The following is a 17,826-nucleotide window of genomic DNA, read 5'->3' as shown; positions in this document are numbered from 1 at the left end:
GCATTTAAAGTCTTCAAAAATAGAATTAGTATCTTGTATTTAGATGATTTTTTTCCTTCACAAAGACCAATGTTAGTATTGTAGTGTAGTTAGTTAGTTCATTAGGATATCAAATGAGAGATCATGGATTCGAGTTTCGAAACAAACTATTTTATTGCATATATATATAAATTGGGGGACTTTGACTGAATATAGGAAATTAGGGGGGTTGGGGTTGGAGGTTCTTGTTTTGGGTGAAAAAGAGCTTAAAATAACATTAAAGTTTACGCCACACCATCATCATAATGAAGGTTTGGAGGTTTGGTAGGAGTTAAACTAACATTTAAGAGGGCATTGAAGTGTCAAAAGTATTATATCCTAGATGGTTAAATATTTGAATGCATAGGATTTATGTATTAGTACTTCTATAGATATTCCTTATTGACATCCTCTAGTCACTAGTGTAAGGTGTAACATTGTCAGTTTGTGTGAGAATAAAGGTTGGCCTAGTTGTTACTTTGTAAGGCCCTCCTTCCACTCTTGTGACAAGGGTTCGATTCTCACCCCTTGCAAGAAAAATCCCCAATTTTCCCCCTTCCTTGCAAGAGAATTCTCATTACCTTTAAAAAAACATCGTCAGTTTGTGTTACATTGTGTATTATTCCATACATTGCCAAGTGAAATTATAAGGATAAATATGTGCATTTTCCAAAATTATCGATGGTTGGTACTTGGTAACCTGTAAAACTACCAGTATGTTATTGTTGTGGATGATGAAAATGTAGACAAAGGAAATCTAGTTATGGCAGCATCTTTAGTCAGCTCCCAAGCCATGGCCTTTATGGTGAAACACAGAATAGTAATTGTATCAGTGGGAATGAAAGGGGAAGATCTTGAAAGACTGAAGCTTCCTCTTATGTCACCAAATAGCGAAAATGCAGACTCCGCTGCTCCTACTTTTACTGTCATTGTGGTATGTGTCTCAAATGGACAGCTCCAATTTTGCTTTTAACATTGAATTATAAAACAATTAGGACCAACATTTTAAGGTACGTTGTTATGGTATTTAAGGATGCTAAAAAGGGCACAACAACTGGAGTATTATATTTTGTACGAGTACATAATTTGATTTGTTATGGTATTTAAGGATGCTAAAAAGGGTACAACAACTGGAGTATCAGCTTCAAATAAAGCAGCAACAGTTGCTGCTCTTACATCATCGGACTCTAAACCCGAAGATTTCAGGAGGCCTGGTCATGTTTTTCCCCTCAAGTATAGAAATGGTGGGGTTTTGAGGAGAGCAGACATATTGAAGCTTCTGTTGATTTGGTTATGTTGGCTGAATTAAGACCAGTTTCGTTTCTTTCATTTATAATTGATCAAGACGATGGTTCAATGGCTTCTTTAATCACTTTAAGAAAACTATCTTTGGAGCACAACGTTCCTATAGTCTCCATCACTGATTTGATTAGGTATAATCTAACAAATGGTATTTATATTTGTAGCTGATCGTGGTTGACATAACTTGATTCAATCTAGGTTTAGATATTCGGCCTGACTGTCAATAATGAGTCGGGCTATAGAAAGTTGCCAAAATTGGGGTCAGTCACATCTAATTTCTTTGACTATATATTAGAGAGAAAAAATTTGATAACATACATTAAAATTAGCCTAATAACAACAACGGAGGTACTATTAATTATCGAGTATTTTTCTGTAGTTGAGTGAATTCTAGCTTAACGTGTTTGTGATTATTGATTCCAGATATAGAAGAAAAGGGGAAAGATTAGTAGAAAGAAGTGGGTTTCAAGAGTTCTAAGAAATTGGGGACAGTTTGATGCTTACTGCTACCACTCCAAGTTAGATGGAATAGAGCATAGAGCTCTTATAAAGGTGTAATTAATTTGATGCTAATTGTTGTCCAAAAATCTCCTTCATTTCAAAAAATTGCACTAAAATATACAAGTAACATTCAACCTATATATATAGGGAGACATAGGAAACGGTCAAGACATCCTAGTAAGAGCTCATTCATAGTGCTTAATTAATAGGTGATGTATTTGGTTCAGCTCGATGTGACTGTGGAAACCAACTAGCACTTGCAATGGATTTAATTGAGAAAGTAGGAAGAGAAATCTTGCTTTATCTACGAGGCCATGAAGGAAGAGGAATCAACTTAGGACATAAACTCGAAGCTTATAACTTGCAAGACCAAGGTCATGATGACACTGTTGAAGCCAAACCTTAAACTTGGACTAGCTGTCGGTGTGCGTGAATATGGTATTGGTGCACATGTAGTATGTTTCCGTGACAATATAATTAACAAACATGTGTTTTTTCAAATTTGTTGAATCTTATACTCAAAATGTGTGTAAATTTCACTAGGGGTTCGTACCGTCAGACTAATGACCAACAATCCAGCTAAATTTATTGGCTTAAAAGGTTATGGCTTGGCTGTGATAGTTCATATACTATAGCTTGGAGAAGAAAGAAATAATATGTGACTCATTCTTCGTGTTACTTTAGAGAGTGTTTTCGGCTAGACCATTTAGGCTTGAGGTCCTATTTGTTCTTTACGAATCACAACATATTTATAAAAGTAGCTAATATTTCTATCTGCCAAAGCTAATCTATTCATTCGAGCCTTAGAAACCAAAGATTCTCCTCTTGGCCTAGAGTTTGTTCTAGTTCCTCGAGGGAGAGAAGTTTCAAGGTCTTGGTGAAAAGCAGAATTAGGTTGGTTTTACATAGCTTTTTGTGAACCCTCCAACTTAGCTAAGACCCTCCGCCTCCTTTGATTAATATAATCGAAGACATCCTTGTTCTACTTCATTAAGAGACTATGACAATTTTGGAGATTAGATTTAATTGGCTTCCTCCTAGGCCAACTTGAGGCAACAAGTCATGGTACGAGTAAAAGGTTTCCTATCTTTATTAAGGACCTCAGGGTCTTGCAAACTTAAAATAAGGCAACGGTCAGAAGTAATTCGTGGAAGATGCTCAGAAATAGAGTTGTGCCTCCTTATATTAGTCCAAGTAAACTTTTGGCCACTATAACCTAAATCAATGAAATTGCAAGCACCCATAATATTCATGTATAATTGAGTTTTTTTTATCATAACATGAGTGACTATATTAAAGTCTCCAATAGCCAACCTAGGAATATTAACATTTACAACAAAGTCAAATAAAGCGTCCAATAAAAGCTTCCTATTTTCAAATCTAAGATTGACATAAATTGTAGAACAAATAAAAATTCGAGGAGAGAATACATCAACCAAACAAAGAGCTTCTTGTGTACGTATTCTCCGCAAGAATATGAACCTGAATATGCGTAGGGTTCCATATGGTGAAAATACCCCCAATTTGCTCCACCAGATCAACTAGATGCCAGACCCATGGACAACAAAATGGAGTTAGTGTGTCGCGACATGATTAAGTCTCAACTAGGATGATAAGTTTGGATGTTGATAGTTAACAAGATAGCGGAAGTTGGTTTTAAAATGAGGGCCTGCCAATCCCTTTACAATCAAGGATGCCTCCCTTGGGTCTCCTCTTGGGTTTACTTCCTTCTCTTTGATGGGGCACAACCATGTTTCTCTCATGCGCCATAGCACAACCTCGGACAATCGAGGATTTTTTCCCTCTTTCCATGACCCATTTCATTTCACCTCCATCAGTTGTGTTGGAAGTCTCACCTCGATAAACAACGCTGTCGGTAGGTGTGTAGGGAGGATTTCGTTATTGTTTATCAACCTTTCAACATTCTGGTACACCATCATTACCTTGCACTCTTGGAAAGTCAATGCTTAGATGTTGTCCGACCCCAACTTGAATCAGGTAAACCATATACACGAGGTCGAGTTCGGGAATTACAGGTGGGTCTGGATGGGAGAATATCAAGGTGGCTCCCAACTTAACACGTCGGATTATGGGATGTGATAGTAGGGTGGAGGGCCACCGAGTGGCATGGGGCACGATATTTTCTATATTTTGGGTTCAAAGAGACAAAGTGGAAAGGCAATTTGGAGTACTATGGGTTTGAGTTCTATTTTGGGGTTCTAGAGAAATGGTAGGGTGACATGCAATTCATTAGTAAGTTCATCGGCCGGAAATTTGTATTTTCTACCAAGGTCAATGAGGATATGAATAGAACTTTTATGTAAGGGAGGAGTATTATGTGGAGAACATACTTGCAATGACGCATATGAATTATGACATGACGTTATTTCAACAACTAAGAGGAGACAATACGTGACAAACTCTAATAATCCCTTCGTTTTTTTTAATCTACACACTTTTCTTTTTAGTCCGTCTCTTTTTAATCTACACACTGTTGTTTTTTCTATTTTTGATAATATATCACATCTACTTTCTCCTCCTTTTTCACCCATGTCATTCATTTTTTAATATTTTAACCCACTCTTTTCAGTTTTTCTTTCATATTTTTGTACTTTCTCCTTGATTATCCCCAAATAAATTAAAATGAAACGGAAGAGTACTTACCAAGAGCTTAAACAGGCTCTTACCTATGTGATCCTGAAGCATCTTTGTCCTGTCAAACGGAGGGTTAAGAGTATTTTAGTCAATAGTAATCAAAATAAGAAAACGCAATAGAAGTTCTTACTTCTTAGAGCATCACCAATGGCTTGGTTGGTCTTGGTTGGTCTTGGAGCTTTTTTCTTTCTCTCTCCTTCCCTCCTTCTTACACCTCACATCCCACTAAAACTCCAACCAATCATCTTTTTTTTGTCACAATGGCTTGGTTGGTCTTACTTGGTTTTTCTATTTCTCTTTCTTACTTTCACCAAACCCCACCCTATACTCTCTCTCTCCTACTTTTACCAAACCCCACCATATTCAATGTTTAATTTTTTTTATATGAAATAGATGATTTAAATTAATAAAAGCTTATTAGACTACGTTAAATTAATTACGAGCTAATTAGCTTACGTTAAATTAATTACGATAATTAAATTACGTTAGAAGCTAATTAGCTTACGTTAAATTAAATTAGCGTTAACTTGAGATTATAGTAAATATGTGTTAATTAGCTTACTTTAAATTAAATTACGTTAACTTGACATTATAAATTTAAAAAAACGAACACAATACATAAGATAGATAATTAAAAAAAACACACATACATGAAATCTGATACATAAACATAGATAATTTAAAACACAAATACATGATAGATTGATACATAAAGCTAAGATAGATAATTTAACACACACAAATACATGAAATTTGAAATTAACTTAAACCATAATTAATTAAATAAAGTAGTTAATCAACTTGACGATTAGGCCCAAACTTACGCCATATGTGTTCAACCAAGTTATTTTTTAGTGAGATGTGAGTTTCCGCATCTCGCATCTCAGATCTTCTCTCCATGTATGCACCTAAATTTCGCGCATCGAGTCTTCCGTTGTGCACAACGAATGACTCTTCTCCGACTTGGTTAGATGACCCCTCGTTATTTTGAGTTTGAAGCTGATCATATTCGTTTGGATCTCGGTAATTTTGATAAGTATCACGCTCATCTTCAACAATCATATTGTGCATGATGACACTCGTCAACAGCGGTACTTGAAGCAATTTTCAGGTACTCGTCAACAGCATCAGATGATGAACCATATGCCAACATCCTGATAGCCGCTGTGCATTTTTGTAGTTTAGATGCACCCATCCTTCAGTAGATCTGGTTTTTGCACAAAGAATTTAGCATCTTGAATTGTTACACCTTCGACATACGAAGGAAAACATGCCTATGCATACGAAACCTACGACGAAAAATATTCTCGGGGTATAGAAGTTCGTTGCTGAAATAATCATGAAACAATCTTTCATGAGCTTCCTCACGTTCCCTACGCACAAATTTTAGTGCGGCGGTACAATTTCTTCTTCATTTGTTGCTCAGCATCAACGGATTGACTCCATTCTATTAATCTTGAACCATGTAATTAAAAAACTCAGAACCTGAACTAGAAGAACTTGAATCATAGTTCATTTTGGAGATATGTTGATTGAAGAGGTGTTTCTAGAAAACAAAAAAATTGAGAGGAAAAGTGAATGGAGTTGTGATTTTATTGTTGAAGTTATGCTCTATTATATAGGAAAAATCCATCATATGATGCATAACAGTAATTCATACTATTCAACGTCAGGTGAGTTGACAATTCAATGCAGTACTATTTGTGAGTGATTAGACAATTCAATGCAATAATAATAATAACAATAATACTACTAATACTAGTACAACAACTACTAGTAGTAGTAGTAGTACTACTACTACTACTACTACTACTACTACTAATAATAATAATAATAATAATAATAATGATAATAATAATGATAATAATAATAATAATAATAATAATAATGATAATAATAATAATAATATATAATGATGATATAATAATAATAATAATAAATAATAATAATAATAATAATGAAAACAATGATGATATGGTAATAAATAATTATAACGTTAATGATAATGATAATGATACATTCATAATAAAAAGTTAAGACACATACATATTCATAATTAAAAATTACAATACAACTAATTGCAAACTAAAACATTTAAAAACATGAACACTAACTAAACATATTTGTCCTTAAATTGTAGCTTAAGTTTTTCATACATCTCTCTCTCATCCGGATCAAGGGAAGACTTAGCCATTAATATATTCCAAATTTTGAACTTTCTATCTTCCTCTTTCGTTGATTCTCTCAAGGCATCACGCTCCTTTTGATACTCAAGTAAGTCCTCTCCCACACGAATCCTCCTCGTAAATTCCGAAGAGGATGGAATGGAGATGTAGAACTGGATATTGGGGCTTTTCTCCTACTCTTGACTTTCTTGACACCGTCAGGACGTATTGAGCTCACACCTTCATCTGGACCAGACCGTTTTGAGCTTCCGCTCATTTGGGTGCCATCTGTCCATTTGTCGTAGTGTTTCAGAACATTCCATGCATGCTCCAATGTAAATCGGGGTCCATGGACTTCTATCCACATCTCACGGGCTTCAGTCAGGACGTCTTCAACATTGCAGCCGGACCCCTTCTTCCTTTTCGCCTCGGTATATATCCCGACCCATGCATTCACATCTCCGTTGATTTTTTTCCAACGACTAGTGATAGCTTTGAATGTCCTTAGGCGTAAAGTTGGATTGAGTCGTCGTGACTCTTCAACCTTCTGAAATACCGAACCCCAAAAACCGTCACCATTTTGGTCGGTTCCCTTTAACACATCTCCTCCACACTCTAGATATGCCGAAATGAGTGCATGATCTTCATCTACACTCCATTGAAACTTTGATGTTGTGGCTTTTTTTGAAGTAGGGTGTTTTCATTTTCCTGTGATTGGATTTCAACTACATCGTCGTTTTCGTTAGGTTGTTCATGTTGTTGTGAAATATGTTGGGATATAGGAAAATATGGTTGAACTTGTTGTTGGGATAGATGATTAGAACTTTGTGGAGATTGTTGTGTAGCTTGTTGAGAATTTTGGTAATTCGATTGGCTTTGAAAAAACATAAACATTCTTTGAAATTCTGGATTTTGTAGCACACTTGGATCGAATTGGAAATTAATTTGGGGATTTTGTGGTGGTTTGGATTATTTTGGGAGTAATTAGGATTATTTGAATCCATAATATTGACTTACTTTAAGTAATATTAGGTAGAGAGCTAATTAGATAAAAAATATATTAGGAAGAGGTGTGGTAAAATATATGAAATTTGGGCTCAATTTATAGCTAAAAATATTTTATAGCCGTTATTGTAATTTTTTTTTTTTAATTTTAACGTCATTTTTTTTTTTTTACCGTTACAAAATTTGTAACGTTACAAATTATTGTTTTATGGGAAGCAAAGTTATACAATTTGCAACGGTAAAGCTGGCAGCAGAATTGGGTGCATTAAAAGCAAAAAAAAGCTGGCAGAAGACACTTGGCAGCAGTTGATTAGCTGCTCAGTGGCATCTGACGCGCGTCAGAGCCACTGACAGCTCGTCAGCTCCTTTGCCCCACACGGGTTCCGAAACGCTTAACTTCCCTTGCTTTCTTCCGCCTTTTTCACCCAAAACCCAGCGTTTCACCTTTTTTTTGCCCAGTTTTCTTCGCCACGTGGCTGCTCCTTATTTTTTGTGCACGCCATCCGAGGAGCTCTTGGTCTGGAATTCTAGACCAACCAGCTCCAAGGACCAAGTGTCCCAATGGTTAGACTAATTAAGACTAGTTTTACTTTTTGTTAGACCAAGTAAAACTATGCCATTGCTCATGCTCTTAGTACCATATAGTTAATCGATTTTCTGGTGTACTTTCTTCGCTTCTCTCTCTTCTTTACTCTTTTAGTGGACTTTGTCAGTTGTCACCAACTCATGTCCAAATAATACATGCTTCCTTGTATCTCTAATTCTCTACCCTAAGAAAAAGTCGAAATTTCGGCAACTTTTCGGTGAATTTCCACTCTTCAATTCCTTAATCCTGCTGTTTTCCCTCTTCCCCCAATTTTCTTCCCCAATTCAATCCTTCATTTCCTCATATTAGGAAGAAATCGCGAATTTTAGGTTTGGGTGATTGATTGATTACTTCTCATGTTTAATTCTCTTCCATTTTCTCCTAAATCGCCTGTAAATTTCACAACAAATACTCCATTTCCTTACTCAATTTCTCATCTTTTCCTCCCTTCCGACGTTTTCTTCATACTATACTTCAATTGCTCTCGTTTTCGCCTAAAAATTTGATGATTTTTTCCATCCTTCATTTTTCGATACAATTTCACAAAATCAAGCGTAGTAATTGAATTGTTCTTTTCTTTCGATTGAAAAAATGGCGGCATCTATTGATGAATTACCCTCTCATATTGTGTTGGAGATTTTGACTTCAGGAAGGTTGAGTGCTGTTGATCTTGTGTGTTTGGAATTGGCTTCTTCTATTTTTGGAGGAAGTCAAGGGTTGTACCCTCTGAAATATCGGTCTCTCGTTGATTTGGCTGCGTTTCAGCTATGTGTTTCGCACCCGGTTTACGCCCCCATGGGTTTCGAAGCTCGTAAGGCGCTTATTGATCGGTGTGGTGGTAATTGGAAGAGGGTTTTGAGGTTCTTGCAATCTGTTTATCAAGCCTCTGGCATTGTTGAGACTTCAGCAGGCAATGTATTGCTTCTTCTGGCTCTTAAACTTTGATTTTAGCTATATGATAGTATAGAATTACTGCTTTTTGGTGATGATTGACTTTGTAGTTACTGATAAATTGAGGCAATAATAAGAAATTGTTTAGCTTCACCAGAGTAATTTTCAGCTATCTGTGCACTGATTCTTTTGAACTTTGTATCATTTCTATTATTGCTTCTTTTTATTTTAGCTTGTGCATGTGGATGAGTTGATGTCCATCACATTAGGAGAAATGACTTCTAAACTATTCATGAGATTATTTGGGGTCATTGTTGTGAGACATGGGTTTGGTTTGCGCGTTTGGTGGAAGTTGCAACATAGAAAATGATTTGCTTATAATATTCGAACTACCCTCTGATGTTGTATTTGATCTTTCTTTTTTGGGTTTGCTTCTTTAGGGTTTGTTTGGTTTGATTAAAAACATTTTCTATGAAATATATATTCTAGTGGTAAATGCAAATGAATATTATTTGTCCTGTGTCTGGTTTGATGGAAACTTATTAAGCTATGAAGGGGAAATTAGAGTTGTTGGGAATAAGAAAGTTGAAGAAAATGATTTCCTTCAATTTTGGAGGAAAATGTTAACAAAGTGATGGAAAAATTTTTCCACCTAAGTTTTCCCTTTAAAATCCCTTGTTCAACCAAACTACGAAAAATGGGGAAAATATTACTTTGCCGCATATGTGTATTATTACTTTGCCGCATAATATTCATTATGTTGACTTGGTTTCTTATTGTTTTGAGAGTGACTCTGTTGTTGCTTGTGTTGTCAAATTAATTAACAGATGCAGATAAAAGCTGGAAGATATCACACTCTGCTTGTCAGCAATTCATCTGTTTATTCTTGTGGTTCCAGCTTGTGTGGTGTTCTTGGTCAGGGCTCAGAAATGACACAGTGCGTATCATTTAGCCCGATCAGTTTTCCTTCTTCTTCACCTGTGTTCCAAGTTTCTGCTTCACACAATCACGCTGCTTTTGTCACACAGTCCGGAGAGGTTAGTGATAGTTGTTTATTTATTTTTATTTTGTGTCTAAAATCAAAATAATATGTTTTTGTTGAAAAATTGCAAGGAGAAAAAGGACAGACATTTGATTCTAGACAGTAGCAAAATGTATCGTTGTGCCTTGTGCATGAGTTACAACTTACAATTGTCCTTTTGTTGTGTAGTTTATGGAATCAGTTTGCCATATGAGTTTTTTGCGACACCTGTCTAGATCAGTAACAAATTGTGAATTCATAATACACTTGTTGCATTTTCTGAAATTTACAAGCAACCTCAAAGCTTCGTTGCATTTTCTCAAAAGATCTATCTAGATCAGTAACAAGTTGTGAGTTTAGCATAATGTCTTTAAAATTTTAAAACAAGCTCTAAGCTTCGTTGCATGTCAGGGAGGTGGTATATTATGAAAGCTTGTGGTCTAGGTAATACAAATATAACCTATGGCTGTAATTTAGATGGCATTGCTATTTCCCTCTCTGTATATTCCTAAAATCCCCCTTCTATTTATATGCATTTGTACAACCTCCTTTCCCCCCCCCCCCTATTCCTTTATAAAACCTATCCCCCCTTTTACCTACCCATCTCACCTTTTTTTACTTTTACCCCACCCATACCTTACATATACCCCAATTTACCTTACCCAACAACCTAAGTATTCCACCACTAGCGCCTACACCACTACCACCATCAAGGCCATCATTGCGATTGCAAGAATCACCAGTTTGCCACCACGGGACGTAATTTACTAAATTGACGAAAACGGAACCTACCACTGCAAGCACCATCAAGGCCATTATATGTAATTTTCAACTTTTGTTCCTTAATAAATGTCGTTCTTAATAACGGAAAAATGCGACACACGTCCAATTAGGTGTTGAAATGGTGGTATTATTTGCTGTTTTCCAACTTTGCACCTATATTTCTTTAGAATATCCTTGGTTTTTATGATTTGACTACCAATGTATAAGCTTACATGATGCCATATGGTATCCAAAACCCCAATAGAAATTCTGTAGCCAAGATTTGAAAGCCAAATTAAAACTCTCCACCCCACAAGTGGTTGTATTTCGAAAATGAATTGCGGCCATGCTCTGAAAAACTTCTACCTATGAGGGGTTAACCAATTCCGCTCAATATACTAGATGCCCACAAGCTTTTCATTTCTGCCCTTGCCTGATCATAAGAATTCTCTGCACTTGCATTTACGATAGTCCACCATTTCCATTTTTGAATAACCCTCTAAACAACTTCAACACATGGATTTTGGTACCTCGTGTCTCCACATCTCAATTAATGTGCCAAGTACATAGAAGATGTGGGTAATCCGGAAAAACCTCACAAATGGGCCGAACCAAACCCATTTCAGGATCAACGAAAAAGAGTTGAGGACTCGCCATATCCAATGAAATTACTAAACGACCTCAACACCCATCTATAACTATTTGTACTTTGTAGACTCAATGAATTGCATACCGTATTGATTTGTCTCATAAATTGATACAATATCGATAACCAATGGATAAGTACGGAAGTCTGTACCTAAAGGATAAGTATCAATGCACGTGTAATCAGTTGGTCCACATTGGTTAGGGTCCATGACACATATTTTATTAATCAGCCAAAACGTAAAGACGGTTCAACCTATATATGACCTTCACGCCCCTGCGTGTTCTGAAACTATCTCTTATTGTAGATACGTTTGATTGTTTTGTGTAGATTGTATATTGCGGGGTGTAGTCTGTTAGTCATTTCGCAAACCATGTGTCTGAGTGTCTTATCTCATCATTGAGAGCATTCGTGTATCTATGACCCTCTTGATACGCTATAAACGCGTAGTTATCCTGTTCATTAGGTTTCATGCATACTAAGATATTTAATATTCGACACCCTTTCGACAACAACCTGAAACGGACATCCTCATGATTTTGTCAACATATTTGGCCTTCTTACGATATTTGGGTTCGCCAAATGTCTAACGTAAGGTGTACAACAAAAACATTTTAGGGTAAAACCAACAGGGCGCCTTACGATTTTGCTTCCAAGAAATATTCATTACTTTAAATCTTATACTGATGGTGATTTCTTGAACATATTCGAACACTTTTCCGTTTTAAATCTATGACTATAACTAATTCCATCTCCATAGTTACTCAAATATGGAACCTAATGTTGGATTATTCAAAAGAACTAATTAATACGACATCGTAACTATGATAATTAGCAACAATATATAGAAGGGAGTTATTGTTAAAGATGTTAAATTAACATAAAATAATAGGAAATTAATAAAATAATTACTAGACATTCATAGGCCTTTGTCATAGATGCTTGAGAATAAGTTCAAGGTAGGTGTATGTAAAAAGCGCCTCAGCCTATGGTGGGTTGTCCAAAAAGAGGCACCTGAACTTTTGGTCAGACGTCCATTGCAGGCGCGTGGGCGTAAGGTAGGCTGTCATGTCTGCCTTTGGTTTCTGGTGAAAAAAATATAAATATTTGTTTGTCACATTTTCTGCTATTGAGAACGAATTTTATTCGTTTAACAAAAAAAAGGTAGTAAATGCATTGTTCGCCGTAATTGGAGATGGTGGTCAACATAGTAATCCGGCGGTGCTTTTGGCGGTAGGTTTTGTCCTTGTCAATTAAGTGGATTAAGTCTAGTGGTGGCAAAATAGGTGGTCTGGCACTATGGCAACGGTGGCTGTCATGTTGGTGGTGGGTGGAATACCTTAGGCTGTTGGATAAGGTAACTGGGGTAAGTAAGGTCATTTTAAGGGTCATTGATAAATGCTAGCTTTGCTTCTTCAGATCAATTGGTTGGATTTTTGGATTGAGATTGAGTTGTAGTTTCTGGTTTGTTGTTGGAAAATGGTGGCTTTGAGCTGATATTTCTGTGTCCTTCTAGTGTGAGTTTTGGGACTTTGATGATGGGATGCTATGCTTTTGTTGGAAGATTTTAAAGCTGCAGTGCTGCACTGTACCTTTGCTTTACTAGCTTTCTTTCAGATGCTGGTTTCATTGACTAAAATGGGATTCTTAAGAGGTGGTTGTTCTTGCTGTAGTAGATAACACCTTTTGCCTCTATGTGGTCCATTAACTTTATCTGTCATTTTTTAAACCATGTTCCTCTACACTACAAATCAACTGATCTTTCTTAGCTGATCACTTCTTTTAGACTAGTTCAGTAATGAAGTAATGTATTATTTAGACTAGTTTAGTAATCACTAGAAAATAAATGTTTCCGTGGCTGTGTTTTTTGAGGTATGATTATTATCGATATACTACTGAAAGGGTTAAACTTTTGTCAGTTCGTGGAGTGCATTTGTTAAACAATCTTTTGCTGGTACAGGTTTTCACTTGTGGAGACAATTCCTCATTTTGTTGTGGGCATAAAGATACAGGTCGTCCCATTTTCCGGCCTCGGTTTGTTGAAGCCCTGAAAGGCATTCCTTGTCAGCAAGTAAGGGCAATCTTTTGTATATTGAGATAGTGTTCACCTGTCTATGGATTATTTTTTTTTTTTTTTTGAACCAATAATGTCTATGAAATACTTTTTTTGTCATTCTTTGTTTTGATTTATGATTTCTTCAGTTTTCATTTTACTCCATCTCAAATTCTTTACCCGAATTTTTCTCTCTGTCTCAAATTGTTTCCTCCATATTTTGATGATAAACTTTTCTATCTATGTTCTTTCTTAAGTTGGGGACCGCACCTGCAAACTTTGTACATTTTATTCCCTCTACCTTTACGCCCTCCTCAAAAGAGCATGTAAAAGTTACTGAAACAGCAATGGGCAAACAATCTGAGGCGAAGGAAACATATATGTGGATTTGTGCTATTAGCAATTTGTTTTGTTTGCCTGTTTTCCAAGTTGTTCTTAGCTTGTTGCATTAGAATTTAGCGTTTCATTGATTATGAATTGGTTTAGTTAGCTCTTTGTATGAGAAGCGCTTATGAAATCGATCGTTTGTGTATAATGTCATCTAAATAGTGGCGTCTTTTTTTAATATACATGTTTTTCTAAGATATACACATTGATTTTGTGGTGAAAAAAGTTTTTAAATTTTCATTTTGTAGAGTATCTCTTGTTAAAATAATAGCTCTATTTGTATATTGTGTTGGATGATGTGAGTACCATTGATGAAATAGCTTGCTTTGATTTTATAGTGAAAGCTTAATATTGATACTGTTGACTGTTTTCTGGTTTCTGGATGTCTGAATATTGTATTCTACACCACTAAAGGCAGAAATTATGAAATTGGACTCTTTTTTATGTTATATCCATGTAAAAGAAGGGTAAGGTAACAAATACAGTAACCACTTGCTGATTTGTCAAAGAGCTGTGTCAAGTACAGGAGTCTGTCAGATAATATTACTGAGTAAATATTCTGTCTGTTCCTCCCCCATATTTTTGGTATGGGGGTTCAGGGCTGTACATCTACCTGCACTCCTCCGTCTTTTGAAGGGAAAAATCCCATTGGGGGGGAGGATTTTCAATCATGAATTCTCTGTGTGTGGTTGGTCAAGTTTTTAGCTGGGATGAGGCTGTATGTTTCTATAACTGATGCATCAGATTGCTAGAGATCTTTTTATGGGTCTTAGCCTGCTGTGTTATTTCCTACCTTGCCTAGTCTCATGATTGCAACAAAAACAGTGTGTTCTGATGATCATTTCTTTCTCCAGTACACCACGATTATTAATATTTTTTGTAACTTGTGCAGGTTGCTGCAGGACTTAGTTTTACTATGTTCCTCACAAGAGAAGGCCATGTTTATACATGCGGAACAAACACAAACGGACAACTTGGTCATGGTGATACAATGGATAGACCAACACCAACACTTGTGGAGCTGCTTGAGGGTTTTGGCTCAATGGTTCAGATTTCAGCTGGTCCAAGTTACTCTTTAGCTGTGGCTCATGACGGTACAGTATACTCATTTGGTTCAGGTACCAATTTCTGTTTAGGACATGGTGAGCAACATAATGGACACCAGCCCCGGGCTATCTTGTCATTTAGAAGAAAGGGTATTCATGTAGTTCGTGTCTCAGCCGGTGATGAGCATGTTGTTGCTCTTGATTCTTGTGGATATGTAAGTACATTTAAATTGATTGATCTTTTTGTCAAGCCTGGGTGCTGGGTTGGTCCTCACTCTTCAGTATGGCTTTTCTGGGATCTTGTACCTTTCTTTATATATATTTTATATTTTGATCAACTTTTTAGGTGTATACATGGGGAAAAGGTTATTGTGGCGCTTTGGGTCATGGGGACGAGAATGATAAGACAACTCCAGCGCTTGTAAGCAGCCTGAAGAATCATCTTGCTGTGCAGGTTTGCATCTTGTATAATGTTACATCTAATGCATCCTAGCTTTCTAAATGGTCTTAGGATCATATTTAAATATGGGTACGAAAAGGTAAACATAGGTGAGCTGGAACTTCCACAACCTTTCTGATTGCAGGACCTAATCTAGGGAGTGGTGGTTGTTTCTTAAGGATAGAAACTGACTAAACATTTTCACTCCTTTGGAAAACGCTATAGGATGCATAAAAGGTTTTGTTATTCTTTGATCTTCTTTGTCCCTGAAGATGTATACTTGGGTAGTTTGGTTCGAACTTGCTTGAAGCCTAAATCTAAAACCCAAATTATTTGATTTCGGAATTTCAGTCCAAAGCCAAATTATTATAGTCCAAACGTGAATATATTACCAAACATAAATTATGTTACCAAAATTTTCTGTCATTTCATATCAGTCTATATTCAATCTACTCTAACCTAATCTGAAACTTTCATTATTTTTTTCACAAGATCAAGTTGGTACATGTCGGTACATTTATGATCGTAGAAAACAACTCCATACTTAGAAACTTATTAAAAGGTTCAAAAATAAAACTTTCATCCACAAGAGTTATCAAGGCTATCCAAAAGTGCGTCGACTTATCTAGTTGGATTTTAGAAGCTGCCAGGCAAAGTTAAGTAGAAAGGCTCCCCAATTTTGAGGTGGAATCATTTGCATCACAAACTTAAAGGGCAAAAAAAATTATTTCTCAACATATTTTTTAATTGAGGAAGAACATAATTGCTATTCGTATTGACAATTTGGGATTTCCTGTGCTTCAATCAAATTATCTTTCTTGGATCCAGTATGGTAATTGGTGAAGGACAAGCGAAGGAGTGAATTTTTGGTCAAATGGTTTGTTCTGAGATAGGGTCTTACAATTTTCTACCACTAGTAAGAATACACACTCTTGAGTGAAAGAGATAGGGTCTTACTCCAAATAAGTTACACCAGTCTCAAGTTGCAACATCACCCCCCCCCCCCCCCCCCCCCCCACCCCCGGATCTTTTTTATTTTCACTTAATGTGCATGGAGGTAAACGAGAGCAAGGGTGGAGGTTTGCTGGTGTGCTACAGTCAAGCTGATTGACGATTCTCCAGGACTAAGAGGGGATGCAGGAAAGATTGATTTAAAGGAACTGCTAGGCAGAATTAGGACCAAAACAAAAAGCATTGGCAGATAGGCAACTATACAAGAGGCTTGTTCCTTTTTCATACGGAGTACAGTACTATAGTAGTGACACCGCGGAACAGCCGGGCTGAGATATTCTCTATCGCTGGCAATGCATTTTGTTTAAAAAAATAGTTGTCAGTCTTGTCACTTCTAAGAGTTTAATTTGCGGCAATTGTCATAACTAGCCATTTTAAGAGTTTCTGCTTCAATTTCTGCTCTGTTGTTTTGTATTGAAGCTTACATTCCTTTTAATCTTATTGTTATCTGCAGGTTTGTGCTAGTAAGAGGAAAACATTTGTTCTAGTGGACTCTGGCTCTGTTTATGCCTTTGGGTGGATGGGTTTTGGTAGCCTTGGGTTTACAGATAGGGGAGTATCTGATAAGGTCACTAGGCCACGAATCCTTGATAGCTTGAGAGGTCACTATATCTCACAGATATGCACTGGCCTATATCATACTGTGGTGGTTACCAGCCGAGGTCAAATTTTTGGCTTTGGGGATAATGAAAGAGCTCAACTTGGACATGATTCATTAAGAGGTTGCCTTGAACCAACTGAAATCTTTGTTGATGAGATGGACGATTCTGTTGCTGCCAAAGCAAGCGCTTAAATGGTTGCTTACTGACCTAGTTGATGTTATTTATGATGTTTTTAGCTGAGGATGACTAGTTTATAAACGTTCCTGTCATATGTTGACATTTGATCTAGATGTGGTTGTGTTAGATTTGGCTGTATGCCTGTATCAAAAAGTACATAGATTGTGTATAACTACGATTCTGTTTTCCTGGTTGACATGCAGGATTTGGACCAATTATTTGGTGAATGGATTAAGGTTGTGTTTCTGAACTCGTATTTCATTTGAATTGGTGGTATTCAATCTTGGAATCTAAAGCTTTAGGAGCCGTAAGTGCCAGCTAATACAGTTATCTTGATGCCTGTGATGACACACCATGGTGTCAAACATGGCTGTTTTGGTTTGCCCATATTGTAACTTTTTTCCGAGGTGCCTAGCCGAATTCGACCAGTTCATGTCAGTGTTCCATAAATCACTGCGACTTACGAACTGACTGTGACAAGGCAGACTTCACTCGAACTGCTGCGACAATGCAATCATGCCTGATTTTCTGCTACAACACGCTTTTTAGAATTTTCATA

General features: G+C 36.6%; 1 protein-coding gene and 1 pseudogene across 1 annotated transcript; both read left to right on the top strand.

The window, feature by feature from the left end:
* The first annotated feature begins 736 nt into the window (after nucleotides 1-736).
* On the top strand, nucleotides 737-2,456 carry LOC104907751 (monofunctional riboflavin biosynthesis protein RIBA 3, chloroplastic-like; annotated as a pseudogene).
* A 5,834-nt stretch (nucleotides 2,457-8,290) lies between these two features.
* LOC104907748 (ultraviolet-B receptor UVR8) lies at nucleotides 8,291-17,517 on the top strand. The gene is made up of 6 exons (XM_010696727.4): nucleotides 8,291-9,147; nucleotides 9,951-10,160; nucleotides 13,513-13,623; nucleotides 14,885-15,253; nucleotides 15,385-15,492; nucleotides 16,943-17,517. The coding sequence occupies exons 1-6, from the start codon at nucleotides 8,824-8,826 to the stop codon at nucleotides 17,279-17,281; spliced, it is 1,461 nt and encodes a 486-aa protein (XP_010695029.1). The 5' UTR covers nucleotides 8,291-8,823; the 3' UTR covers nucleotides 17,282-17,517.
* Nucleotides 17,518-17,826: the final 309 nt, after the last annotated feature.

This window comes from Beta vulgaris, chromosome 4 (assembly GCF_026745355.1).
Source record: "Beta vulgaris subsp. vulgaris cultivar EL10 chromosome 4, EL10.2, whole genome shotgun sequence".
Classification (NCBI taxonomy): domain Eukaryota; kingdom Viridiplantae; phylum Streptophyta; class Magnoliopsida; order Caryophyllales; family Amaranthaceae; genus Beta; species Beta vulgaris.
The sequence above is the reverse complement of the archived record's forward strand: the minus strand, read 5'-3'. Positions and strand labels throughout refer to the sequence as shown.